This window comes from Myotis lucifugus, unplaced genomic scaffold, assembly GCF_000147115.1.
Source record: "Myotis lucifugus unplaced genomic scaffold, Myoluc2.0 scaffold_58, whole genome shotgun sequence".
Taxonomy (NCBI): domain Eukaryota; kingdom Metazoa; phylum Chordata; class Mammalia; order Chiroptera; family Vespertilionidae; genus Myotis; species Myotis lucifugus.
In genome coordinates, this window is record NW_005871106.1 from 3,814,509 (window position 1) to 3,829,221 (window position 14,713).

General features: G+C 37.8%; 1 protein-coding gene across 1 annotated transcript in view; it reads left to right on the top strand.

Annotated features, from left to right (window-relative positions):
- PTPRM (protein tyrosine phosphatase, receptor type M) overlaps window positions 1-14,713 on the top strand; it is a 633,774-nt gene that overhangs the window by 375,093 nt on the left and 243,968 nt on the right. Inside the window, 4 exon segments of the mRNA XM_023754237.1 lie at window positions 2,185-2,294; window positions 10,550-10,732; window positions 10,735-10,780; window positions 13,462-13,564. Of these exon segments, the coding sequence (XP_023610005.1) occupies window positions 2,185-2,294; window positions 10,550-10,732; window positions 10,735-10,780; window positions 13,462-13,564 (442 nt within the window).

The window sequence follows — 14,713 nt, forward strand, 5'->3', positions numbered from 1 at the left end:
TAATTGGATATTACCCTTAATAAACAAGAATTTAACTAATATATTATGTACATTACCAGAAACTCATCAATAAAGTGAATATACAATTAATCTCTAAAATAACTTAAAATAGTAAAATTATGCCTTGAATATCATAGCATGGATATAAATGTCCTTTTATACTGATTATACAAGTGACTCTCATGTACAATCACATGTTCATACAGCACATAAAATTCAGTGGTAGTATGTCATATATTTGACCTGGAGTTAATTTATCAGGCATCAGAATAAGTTTCAAAAGAACTTGGAAAGCTCATTAAATGAATATACTTACTTATTCCTGGGGAAACATATACTTTTACTTTTTTGTTTCTTCACATAGCTGATTATGATCTTGATGATTAATTATAACAAATTAAATATTTATGACACTATTATTTCATGTAAAGAGCTAAAAAGGTGCTTTAAGTATTTATTGCCTATACAATACCATGCATATTGCTAAAGAAGAAAAATGTGGAAATAAGGCATTCACCCCACATCCTTCTCTTTTATTTTATATCCCCATAAAGTTCTTCCATACCTAAAATAGTCGGTTGCTGTCAAATAGTGGTTTTATTACAATTACTAGTGGCCCGGTGTATGAAATTCATGCACTCGGGGGGAAGGGGTGTCACTCAACCTGGCCTGTGCCCTCTCGCAGTTCAGGAGCCCTCGGAAGATGTCCAACTAACAGCAGTTGGACATCCTTAGTGCTGTTGCAGAGGCAGGAGAGGCTCCCGCCACTACCGCTGCACTTGCCAGCTGTGAGCCTGGCTTCTGGCTGAGCGGTGCTCCCCCTGTGGGAACATACTGACCACCAGGGGGCAGCTCCTGCAACAAGCATCTGCCCCCTGGTGGTCAGTGCACATCATAGCGACCAGTCATTCCACCATTCAGTTGATTTGCATATTAGCCTTTTATTATATAGGAATTTTTGTTAAGAGTATTAGTTTATAGTAGTCAGTCAGGGCTGAGACTGGAAGTCCTATTTCTAATTCTCCAACTCTTCCTCATCTCCCATGAAATAAGAATGAAGGTGTCAGCATTGTCAACAGGTCATCTCTTGACCCTTTCTCCCCAGAATTTCAATGTTTAATTTGGTCCTGACTCCTGTTGTTTCTACTTCCATGATATTAGATTGCTCTTGTCTCTCAACTTCCACAACCTATATTCAGATCCTCATTATTTTATACTGAAATTTCTGTAATAATTTCTGCGCTTTCTTTGTGGTCCCAGCTTTTTCCCATTCTAATGCCACCCTACTCACTCACTAGACTCATCTTTGAAATATATTTGCATCTTGTTTCTCTCTACTCAAGAACCTTCAATGACTCTCTTTATTCAAGTCTTGACTTTCAAGGTCTTCTGTATTCTTGACTTATGCTCTAGAATTACTGACTTCTTCATCACAGTTCATTCTGCAAAAATGTCACCTCAGCATTGCTCCTTTATGCCACACTTTTTATCCTGGGCTCTTCCTCATCTCCTGTTGTCATCCACCACCTACCTTTCTACATGGCTGCCTCTCAATTCCATCTCCTCTGCTACCCAGTTCTCCTCAAGTATCAGGTCTTTCATAAAGCTGTCATCATTTTCAATCATGTTTGTGTTTTGTGTGAATATGAAATAATTTATTAAACTCTTTGGTTTATCTCAATTTTATTGGTTTTGTTTTAAAATGCTGCTATGTCGACATCCTAGTGTATGTCTCCTGGTACTATGTACAAAAATATTACTAGGGAATATACCTGGAGTTTGAGTTATTAATGTTGTATGATACCGGCCTTCTTAAATTTACTTAAATACAACCATTATTTTCTACAATGGCTGTACCATTTTATACTCTTACAAGCAATGTGTGGCAATTCTTATTTCTCTGTGGATGTCTTAATTTATTTTTGAAGAATGCAAAAGCTCATATGAAAGATGATATTGACTCATCTAATTGATTCAAACTTTAAAAAAATTAGGCAATTTTTTTTCTTTATAAGGACAGTATAGTCAAAATGGTTTTGAATTTTAGATTTTTTTAAAAAAGACAGTGTGTCTATGGATTATTAAAATATTGTGCCTCAATAGAGAGTTAACTACCTCTCAAGTCTAGAAAACTTTTTTTTTTGGTTTGTTACTTAAACATTTATTGGTTTTTTCCCCTTCTAGTGCCAGGTGCTGTTCCTACTGAATCCATCCAAGGAAGTACCTTTGAAGAGAAGATATTTCTTCAATGGCGAGAACCAATTCAAACATATGGTGTCATCACTTTATATGAGGTAGTATATACATTTGTTAGTAATTTAATTTTTATTATAATTTCTATGATAGTTAGCCTATCATACAAATGCATAAGGGCATCATGTTTTGAAGAAGTCTAATTCTTTGAATAGTTATAGTGATTACTGTATAAAACAAAAAAATAAAATTGAGTTTTTGAATTATGTATGTTTTAAAGATGCATATTTATAATGATTTGAATGTTTCCAGATTATATAATACTCATAAAAATAGATGATAATATATTTTAATCAACTTTATTAAAAACAGTAAGTATTTTGAAGTATACATTGATTAAGAGGTACCCCACAGAATCCTGTTCTTGCTGATAACAAAATATTTTACTACTGAATCACAGAAGAATGCTGATTATCCAATTAGCAAAGCCAATAGATGTTGTCTCAGAAGTAACAATAGAATGATGTCTTTTGGCTTTTTAGTATTAGCAAAACATACATTAAAACTTCTGTGACATGGTTTTGTCTACTGAGGCATATCAAATGGTTGAATAATAGGTAACAGAAGACTTAGATGAATTGTTCAAGGAAGAAAATAATAGCAATAACGGGGTGACAGTCATCATCAATCTATATGAGCACCATTTTACGATGCCTATTGTCATAGAAACAAGCAGGTGCATTTTTTAAGCTAGCATTTATTTGAATGCAAATTCAACAAAATTATATGTTGTTCGGCTTCTGAAAATCGCGACAGTTCCTCCTACAGCATCTCTGCTTGAATACCTTTCAGAACTACTGACAAAAGCCTGAGCAGAAGAGCTGTCAGACAGTAATCACTGCTGAAGCCCTTTCCTGACCCAAATAGCCTCACATTGATGTTTCCTTCTAACTTTTGAAAATTGGCATTGAAATGCAAAAAAATAGGTATATTGTTAGTAGAAAGCTAAACAAAGTAAGATAAGAGATAAAAGAAAATGGCTATCAAGTTAAGTTATTGATGCTTTTTATTGGCTGCTTCATTATAAAAGAATCAGGTATCATGAAAATCATGGCTAGATCCAAAGACCTAAGTTTTATAATTAAATCAAACAAGTTCGTACTTTTGTTTTCAGTTAACAGAATCTTTTAGTTAATATTTTTGGCCATGACCATTTTCAATTCTCAGTTTGGGGGATTCTTGTAATCAGGAATAGTAGATTTTTATTTTTATTTTTTTGCCAGAAAAGATACAGAAAGATAGTCTTTAAAATCAACTGAAGTTCCAAGAAATAAGTCCACCTGTCCTAAGGTTCACATGTTTTATCTAGACAGACTGATCTCAGTGGATATATATCTTTGTGTAATAAAGTAACTTTAACATATAGGAAACAATAGGAATAATAATTCAAAAGAAGAACCCATTAATCTCCCTGACTTTAGCAGCTAGGATCTCCCAGTTGAACACTGATCTAAATGCTACTACAATGGTGATATGTGAATGTGTCATAAATCAGAGTTTTAGAAATCACATGTAGGCAAGTAAAGCAGGTTGGTTCATTTTTCTGGATACCAAAGAGAAAATGTCAAATATGTGAATCAGGCCTAAGTAATTAAATATAAGCTTTCTGCCCAGCTGAATGTTGACCTATGAACCAGGAGATCACGGTTCAATTCCCAGTCAGGGACATGCCCCAGTTGCGGGCTCCATCCCCAGTGGGGGGTGTGCAGAAGGCAGCCGATCAATGATTCTCTCTCATCAATAATGTTTCTATCTCACTCTCACTCTCCCTTCCTCTCTGAAATCAATCAAAATATACTTTAAAAACTACATATATACACATGTAGTTTTTAAACTACATATATGTATGTATATGTAGTTTTTAATATATATATATATATATATATCTCCTATGTAGTAAAAGTCTAATATGCTAAGTGTTTGACCGTTTGACCAGTCATTATGACACACACTGACCACCAGGGGGTGGATGCTCTGACTAGTACGTTAGCTTGCTGCTGGGGTCCGGCCAATTGGGACTGAACGAGACGGGCCAGACATTCCCTGGAGCCCTCCTGCTGTCCCTCTACAGCCCCAATCATGCACTGGTGGAGTCCCATAGCCTGGCCTGCGCCCTCTCGCAATCTGGGACCCATTGGGGGATGTCGGAGAGCCGATTTCGGCTCGATCCCTACAGGCCAGGCCGAGAGACCCCACTGGTGCACAAATCCATGCACCGGACCTCTAGTATCTATACTAATAAAAGGGTAATATGCTAATTAGACCGAGAGACCTTCCAGACATCCTTCTGGACAAAGCCATGGTGGTGGGGCCAAGGCAGAGGTGGTTAGGGGCAATTAGGCCAGGAGGGGAGGGCAGTTGGGGGTGATCAGGCCAGCGGGGGGACAGTTGGGGGTGATCAGGCCACGGGCAGAGTGGTTAGGGGTGATCAGGCAGGCAGGCAGGTGAGCGGTTAGGAGCCAGCAGTCCTGGATTGTGAGAGGGTTGTCCGACTGCCGGTTTAGGCCCAACCCCACAGGGATCGGCAATCAGACATCTTCTGAGGGGTCCCAAATTGGAGAGGGTGCAGGCCGGACTGAGGGACACACACCCCCGTGCATGAATTTCATGCACCGGGCCACTAGTGTCTGTGTGTGTGTGTGTGTGTGTGTGTGTGTGTGTGTGTGTACATGTGTAATAAAGTAACTTTAACATATAGGAAACAATAGGAATAATAATTCAAAAGAAGAACCCATTAATCTCCCTGACTTTAGCAGCTAGGATCTATATATCTATATATCTATATATCTATATATATAAGCCTAAGCAACCATTACAACTGGATGACCGCCTGGTAGCTATGACACACACTGACCACCAGGGGGCAGACGCTCAACACAGGAGCTACCCCATAGTGGTCAGTGCACTCCCACAGCCAACCTCCCATGGCCGGCCAACCTCCCATTGTTCCTCCCTCTGGCCAGCCGGCCTCTATCAGGACTGGGCAAGATGGCTCCAATCAGTGGCCAGGCCAAGGGACCCCCCACCAGTGCACGAATTCGTGCACTGGGCCTCTAGTATGTATGTGTATATATACTAGTATATATAAGTTTTCTGACTACCAAATCTTTCTCTTCTTTGTCCATGTTTTCTAGAAATAGGAAGGGGAGAGTTCCAGGTTCCTCAAGGCAGGCCTTAGATGAGGTCTCAGGAGGGAGCTCTTCTTTAGCTAAGAAGCTCTGCACACTGTGATTCATTCAGCCTGGGCCAGAGTCAGCGATAGACTGAGCTGCCTCCTGGAGCCAAGGACTCAGTTGAACCAGACTTAGTCCCCACTCTGGAGGACTACAGTCTCCTGGGACAGATATCATGCTAAAGAAGTAGAATGATAGCCCAAAGGGAAGCAGGGGCTTTAGGAACAGTGTATTCTGTCATAGAAACACATATGACCACAGGTAAAAACTCAAAGGAGGACTTAATTATCGTAGTTGGAAAAAAGCTTAGCAAAAAATGATGCAGGTATTTCTTAGGCAGGGAGCACTCTTGGGTAGTTTTAGAAGGAGAGAAGAAAAACAAATTGAATGGTATAGATGTTATAAATGAATATTCTACAAGTTCAGGTTCTTTTCAAGTTTTCTCTTTACTTTCCTCTTATGAAAGACACACCAACCATTAATGACTGGAAAATGCTGACAATGTCATTTTTGCTAGGAATTATGGCAGTTAACAGCATTCACATATTCTTCTGCTGTTATTCTTTGCCCTCTCCTTTATAGTCCCTTGACGTCCACCTTTAGCCTCTGGAACTAGCCTTTCCTTTCCTTTCTCCTCACCTTTGTTCTAACTCCAACCCTGCTCATACCTTATGTCCTAATCAGCCACTTAATTTTATCAGTCATCTTCCTAAAACCTGGACTGATAATTGCATTTTTCTCATTTTAATGAAATTATAGTTGTAATGTTGCTCTTTGAAAGGATATTTTAGTACAGAAGTATTCAAAATAACATACCCTCGCTTCCCCATTTCACTTTTCAGAGATTACTAAAAAATCGTACAAGATAGAAATTGCAGTGAAAGTTTACTTATGAATACAAGAATAATATGCCTTATAAGACCCCCACTTCACACCATACAAAAATAAATACCAAACATATTCATGATCTAAACACAAAAATTAAACAGTAAGAATATATGAGGAAAATAGGGAAAACATTTTTTATATAGCTGAACCTCAAACAATATGAGAGTTGAGGTGCCAACCCACTGCAATTGAAAATCAACATGTAACTTTTGACTCCCCCAAAACTTAACAGTCCTACCTTAGTATCCACAGTGGATTGGTTCCAGGACCCTCTGTAGATAACATAAACCTCAGATGCTCAAGTCCCTTATATAAAATGGCATAGAAAAATGCATACAGTTGGCCCTCTACATCTGTAGGTTTATGAAATGTCTTATCAAAATTTAAACATTGTATATCAAGCCTATTTCTAGAAGCTTATCAGTCAGTAATACTCCCAAATGAACAAGAATATATATTCAAGTATTTTAATTGTAACTCACTAAATAGCTCTTGATTGCCTAGTGAGAAAACTCCAGACTCATGGTCATGAAAGTAACGTATCAACTGGTTTGTTTGGTTTTTAATTTAGTATGTATAAGGTATTGGGAGAAGACAAAAGTATATAAAGTACTGCCCCTTCTCTACTAGAAGCAACAGTTCTAACAGCAACTAACTACAAAGAGAATGAAGTAAGTACCAAATGCAAATAAACTTAGTGTGTGACTGGAATATAGAGTGCAGTGTCAGCTGAGTGGGGCAATGAGGGATCAAGAGTTGAAGGAAGACACTTAAAGATCCCACCTGGATAACTGGGCTCAGATAATCACTATTGACTGAGATAGGTAGTAGTACAGAAAGAAGTAGAATCTAGGGGTCATGTTAAGAAGTTTCATTGTAATAGTCAAGGCCTCCCATGATCTAATCCCAATTTATATTTATTACCACATCTCTCATTATTTTTCTCCTGGAATTTAATAAGCCATGTATATGGGATATTTTTTCTCCAAAAATCTTCTGAAGTATCACATCACCCTGCTTTTTCCTATTCAGGAGTCCCCTCTTATCTGTAAGGAATACACCCCAAGACCCGCAGTAGATGCCTGAAACTGGATAGTACCAAACCTTATATAAACTGTGTTTTTTTCCTATACACACAAATCTTCTCACATAAAGGAAGCACTTCACGGCTTCTCTTTGGCATAGCCAAATTGCCAGTATCACTACTCTTGTGCTTTATTACATAAAGTAAGGATCATTTGAGCACGAGCATTGCAATACCAGGACAGTGGATCTGATAACTGAGAAGGCTAAGTGACCAACAGGTGGGGATTGTATTCAGCGTGGAGATTCTGCACAAAGGGATGATTCATGTCCCTGGGTATGATGTAGTTCATCATACTCCTTAGAAGAACATGCAATTTAAAACTTAAAAATTATTTCTGGATTTTTCCATTTAATATTTTTAGACTATTGTTAACCCTGGATAATGAAACTACAGAAAGTCAAACTCCTCTTCTACCCCGCCCAATATTCTTTATCATAACCACCTCTCTTTCTTCTATAGAACCTAGTGTTTTTAAATTATTTATTTACTTATTGTCTCTCTACCCAGCTCCACCCATCCTAGTCCAGATTGTTAGTTACCTGAGGGCAGGGCTGTGTCTGTCTGCTGTCCACAGTGTGTGTGTCCAGTTAATCAACATTTGAATGGGATGAATGAATCTGAGTAAGTAGAGAAAACAGGACAGAGCTACTCTGTGGTGTTCCAGGCAGACAAAAGTTAGTGAGCAAAAACAGGGTGAGAAAAGCCCAGGAAGTGTTCATAGAAGACTAACCAGGACAGAAGGTAATATAATGTCATCATGTCAAGTATTCAGATATAAAGTCTGGGGAGGGCAGGTCTTAAACACAAAGTTAGGGAGCTTGGACTTTGTCCCATATACATTTGTGTCCCATTAAAGTTTTCAACAAGGCAGTAAAATGAACAAGACGATTAACCTAGTCCTGGTGGGCAGTGCTAGTCCTTATTTTAATTATATTGTATCGTCATTGTTGAATTGCTTCTCCCCTTCCCCACCAGACTGTTACCTCTTCCAGGGGAGGTACCAAGTCTGAATCTCTATATGAGACCCCAGCTCAGGGCACAGTGCTTGGTACATAAGGAGGCATGCAGTTAATATGTTTTGAATGGCTGACGGAATGAATAAATAAACTTTGGGGGAGCAATTATGCTGCCATAGCTTAGCTCATCCTCTGGGGCTATTAGAATGGAGGACTAAGTAAGCACTTGAGCACACAGCAGTGACGTTGCTGAGTCCCTCCCACAGCAGCTGGGTGGTAGACATGGTCTTGTCTCTCTCTCTCTTTTTTAAAAAAATATATACTTTATTGATTTCAAAGAAGAAGGGAGAGGGGGAGAGAGACAGAAACATCAGTGATGAGAGAAAACCATGGGCTGCCTCCTGCACATCACACACGGGGGATCGAGCCCACAACCCAGGCATATGCCCTGATCGGGAATGAAACTGACCTCCTAGTTCATAGGTCGACGCTCAACTACTGAGTCACACTGGTGGAGCCATGGTCTTGTCTTTTGCTTCAGAGTAGCCTTGTGAGGCAAATATGCTAGAGCAGTGGTTCTCAACCTTCTTAATGCCGCGATCCTTTAATATAGTTCCTCATGTTGTGGTGACCCCCAACCATAAAATTATTTTTGTTGCTACTTCATAACTATAATTTTGCTACTCTAATGAATCGTAATGTAAATATCTGATATGCAGGATGTATTTTCATTGTTACAAATTGAACATAAATAAAGCATAGTGATTAATCACAAAAACAATATGTAATTATATATGTGTTTTCCAATGGTCTTAGGCGACCTTTGTGAAAGGGTCATTCGACCCCCAAAGGGGTTGCGACCCACAGGTTGAGAACCGCTGTGCTGGAGGGTTAACAACAGACAAGCTGCCTGACTCTGAGAGTGCCAGTCTCTGCAGAGATGAATATATATAGCAAACAGTTTCTTTCCAAAGCTCAGTTGACTCAATCTAAATATTCTTTCAGAGCGGCCTCCTTAATTATAATGACATGGTATGAATATAGGAAGAAAGAATGTGAGCTATCACTTCGTGTAATAACAGTGTTAGTGTTCATGCACATAAATTATAAGTCAGTTTACCTATTTAGAAGCAAGAAGAGTGCTCAGTTTTGTAATTTAAAACTTTGAATATGCCACATTTAAAATTATGTCATTACAACTGGTAGAAGTTAGTAATCACCACTAAAATGTATGTTCTTGAATAGCTGATGAACTACTTAGAGTGAAATTCTTTTAAAATTCATTTGAAAGGGAAAAATTTAAAGGCACCTATGTTATAGTTATATTTATTTTCACACATATCAGACTCACCCAGTGTGCTTCAAACACCTGTTATGTAGCGAAAGCTTCTAGCATTGCACTGTTGGAAATGGCAGCTCCTAGTCACAAGTGGCAATTTAAATTTGAACTTTAGTTAATTTAAATTAAATTACATTACATTTTAAGTTTTTCAGTCTTCCTAGCCACATTCCAAGTGCTCCATAACCACTTGTAGCTAGTGGCTACCGTACTCAACGGTTCAGAACCAAATACTTCCAGCCTGACATCTATTGAAGAGCGATAAAGAAAAGACACAAATATGACCTGTCATGAGGACTGCCGTCATAGCATCAGCAGCTACTGACACGTGTTTAGGATTTATTTTTGAAGCAGGTATCTTTGGCCACATTGATGAAAATGGAAAAAGTATCCTTGTTTCCTGGGGACCGTAATCCTATTCAGTACTAAATCAAACTGTGGCCACTACAAGAGAGATGAATGAGGCCTTACCCTTGCCATGTTCTTATCTGTTTGAGCTAGTTGTATATTTTATTATTTTGTATTGAACCATATTTTATTATTTTGTATTGTTGTTTTCAAAAATGACATTTTGAAAGCAAACAACTTCAAGGTATTAGGTTAAACCTGACCTCATCTTTTATGTTATAATCTACTGGCTTTAAGTTCCTCTGTCTATAAAAGTAGTAACTCATAAGAGTTTTGGCTGAGTTTCTACGCCCCTTCACTGCATCCAGGATTTGAAGGGTCTAAAAAGGGATAGGAGAGCTTATCCTAAAGTGCCTGACAGTGCATACATCAGAAGGCTTTATTGGATAAAGATGCAATCTTGAACTACCTCCAGATATTTAATCACATTCTCATTCTCTTGCAGATCACTTACAAAGCAGTAAGTTCCTTTGACCCGGAAATAGACTTATCCAATCAAAGTGGCCGAGTTTCAAAACTGGGAAATGAAACCCATTTTCTGTTTTTTGGACTGTATCCGGGGACAACATACTCCTTTACCATCCGAGCTAGCACAGCCAAGGGTTTTGGACCTCCAGCAACAAATCAGTGGGTTTTGGACCTCCAGCAACAAATCAGTTTACCACCAAAATATCAGGTATTTTATCAGAGTTATTCATTCCCATTGTCAAGTATGCAAAGCTCACCCAAACTGGCGCATTGTATTCAAATGAATACTTTCAGATATCTGAAATCAGAATCATGGAATTAAATGAAATATTACAGAATGTACTATTTGGGAGCTTAAGATCCTCCTGTGTTAAGAAGAAGCCACTGTTTTCACAGTTTGCATTGGAGCACTTGGACATGAGCAGAAAGTTCTGTTCTGTTCACTCTTATCCCCAAATTACCAGAGCAGCAGTGCTGGAAAAATCTCTGTAGTGAGCCTTGAATGGCTGAGTGCTCAGAAGAAAGGCAGGGCTATATGGAGCTCAGTGCCAGAGGCTCAGCCTTCCTTGGGACCATCACCATTAGCAGTTTCAGGTCCTAAAGAGAAAGAGACAGCAACAGAGAAGTTGCTCCAGGCACTTAGGGCCTCCAGCTTTTTGTTTGTTATCTCAATTACATCATCCAACAAAAGATATAATTTGAGAAATATTTCTGGGCATATGCAACTGTGCAGAAAATTTCTTTGTGCTTCAGACTAGAGGAAATGGAGTTGCCATCTGGTATGGGATATGTAACAGCAATAAACACATTCCATGGGCATTTTCTTTTTCCATTTTTTCCCCCTTGGGTATGAGAGGGGAAGTATTTAAGTTTGGGCTTTGATTGTTTTGGTTGGGGGTAGATGAGCAGGAGGCGGGTGAGGGAGATAACTTAGTCAGGGGTAGCTATATAATAATTAGCCTGATTTTCATATATATTGTCCCTCATTCCTTGTTTTATAAAAGTTTTTGTTTGGAAATAAAGGAAGGGAAATACAACTAGAGTACTGTAAGTATTCTACTGGGTTTGGAGGGAGAAGATTTGGAACTTTGTTTTTAAGCAATTATAACTTAAAGGAAAAATTTTTATTTTGTACGATTTTTTTTGTGAGCATAAACTTGACTTGATATTTAATATACAGTTGGTAGAACGACATGGAGAGTTGGAAAGAGGAAGAAGGCCTTGGGAGGTTAGGAAAATGACATGGGTTGTACAGATGAGTGAGTAGAAAGGGCATTGGACTTGCAATCTAAAAGTATGGGTTCTACTTGTAATTTTTTCTATGTACTCCCTCTCTGATTTTGATCAAGGAATTTACCTCCAAATGTAATTTAAGATATTGGCTGCTGCATGGATTTATCATGAAGATTTAAAGAGGAAATGTGTACCAATGTGTATACCTCCAAGCCTGTTTTTTTCCTTTCTTTTTCTTTTCTTTTTTTTTTTTAATTTTCCCCTATAGATAAGATACCACTGTGTTCTTATGGGAAAACGATTCATTTATATCATGTTTATTAAATGAAAATTCTGCTTGTTATGGGTCCAAAGTGCTGTTAGCCCACCAAGTTCATACAATTCTATTCGAAAGCAAAGGTAGTTGACATTTTAATTAGCCTACACAAGCTCATCAAGAATAACTATGTAATTTTTATAGTTCAAAAAAATTACAAATTATGGGCCCCTATTTTCTACTTTCATGGATCTCAGAGAGAGAACTACTCTCTATACAAAATGTAATTCTGTATTATGAATTCAAGTTAATTTTCAGAGAATTGGAGTTAATTTTTAATGCTGAGAAAATCCAATAAATGGAACTGAGATATAACCCTTGTCTTTTATGTAAGAGCTTTTTATATTTCAGATATTTAAAAACTATATTTGTAAAAAATGATCTCTAGTGTTCTCATCAGGTCGTACCTGTGGTCGTAAAAGACCAGGTGCACACTCACATCCCAGCTTTTATGAGATGATTTCCTTGTCCATGGTGATGACAGAATTACCGGAGAGCTCTGTTATATTCTCGTAATGAGAGCTAACAATCTAGAAAAGAAAGAATGCCAGGAAATGGCCTTGGAAATAGGATTCACATTAGGAAGAGAACTAACATTTGTAGAATTATATTTGTCTGGCTCTCTTTATCTCTATCTCTTTGAATTCCTATAACAACCCTAGAGGGTAATTTTCTACTTTTAAAGATGAGTAAACTAAAGCTCCAGAGATAATGTGTCCCAGCTCTTATGTTGGTTAAAACAAGGTACAACGAAAAGTCAAACCCCTGATTTTCTTACTTCAATCCCCATATCTTTTTCACTCCTTGCTTCCCTGAGAGCTCACCAGTGGTCACTAATTTCAACAAGCCTCTCTGGCTCCTACTGTCGTCTTCAAATCCCCTGATGGATCTTTGGTACAAAAAACCTTGACTTACCTGGAAGAACTGTAAAGTTCAGTGTTATGATCCTAGTAATTATTTCTTAAATGTGCATTTGAAGAAAAGTACACAAATTATAAGTGTACATCTCAATGGATTTTCACAAGCTCACCACACCCATTTAGCAAGAATCCAAACAGAAATTTGAGAAACAGAATACTATGTACCACTCACAAGCCCTGTGAATGCTCTCTCCCAACTTTGATCTCTGAGATCAAAGAAGTTGGCATGTGGTTTTGTCAGTTGTCCCTGATATTTTGTGAAAGGTATATACATAAAGGCTGCTCATGGTCAGTTGATAGCTGCAATTTAATCTAAGTGCATAGTATTATTAATGTTTGTTTTTTAAAATGAAAGTAGACAGAAAACTGGAAATATAAACCAGAAATAATGAGTCTCCCATCTTTTGTGTTTTTCCCCAGCACCCTCTATGCCGGCTTATGAACTTGAGACCCCTTTGAATCAAACTGACAATACAGTGACAGTCATGCTGAAGCCTGCACAAAGCCGAGGCGCGCCTGTCAGGTACTGAGCAGGGAAGGGATGGGCTGGAGGCATGAAAACAAAAATCAAATTGATTGATTTCTTGAATGCATTTTCCAGGGATTTGCAACCAACCTCAGTCAGCATGTAAACCCCTATCTGTATTAGTTCTAATTAAAAGAAATGACTGAGGAAAAGGAACGTGCTTTGATGTGCAGTGATCAAGTACTGTGTAAAGTTTGATTCGGCTGCAAGGGGGTTGTTCTTTGAAGATGAGGAACAAAAGCCCCAGTCTGTTGCGAGGAGGCTTTACAATTGCTTGCAGCAATTTAGTTACCCAAGGGCACCTGGCATTTTCATCCTGAGCTCTATTCTTTAAGTGGACCTTTTGTTTGTTTGTTTGTTTGTTTGTTTGTTTGTTTGTTTACCTGGGGTTTAAGTTTGGTTAACTTTTTATAAATTGGCTAATTTCTCAGTGGACTATGTGGTATACAATTTTTTAAAAAAGAAATCGACCGGCAATTTTCAACCTGTGTGCTGCAAGAATTTTTTTAAAATGCAATACCTGACTAAATAGTCTGGGACACTGACCTCTTTTGTACATTGTCAAATAAAAAAATGACAACAGACAGCACAACAATAGTTGTTTGGTATGAATGAATCAAAATAATACCTATTTTTTGTCAGATCGGCAAAATATGTAACACATTTTTTGGTGTGCCGCAGAATTTTAGTAATTAGTTTATGTGTGCCATGAGATGAAATGGTTGAAAGTCACTGCAATAGACTAGTGGAAAGAGCATTGTGAAGTCTTTATTTGAACAGATTTAAGTTTATTACCAACTTGTAGGTCTCATTTCTCATTCAATGATGATTTATTTAGCTAAGAAATTACAAAGTGTAACTTTTACAGTGAATGAATAAAATAAATTTATTCTTCCTAGGAAGAAGCAAAGGAATGCCTGAATAACTCTTGAATACGAACTTGTCATAAGCTCATTAATCTATATAAATGAAATTTCTACTTGTTTCAGAGGGATTCAGATATGCTGTACTATCAGAAGTGATTCACTTCAAAATAATCTATTACTTTCAATAGCATACACCAAGGAAACATTTACAGTCACAATTAAGGCTATATCAGATTCGTTTCCATGTTCCTGTTGTAGAATTTTATTTCATTAACCCTTT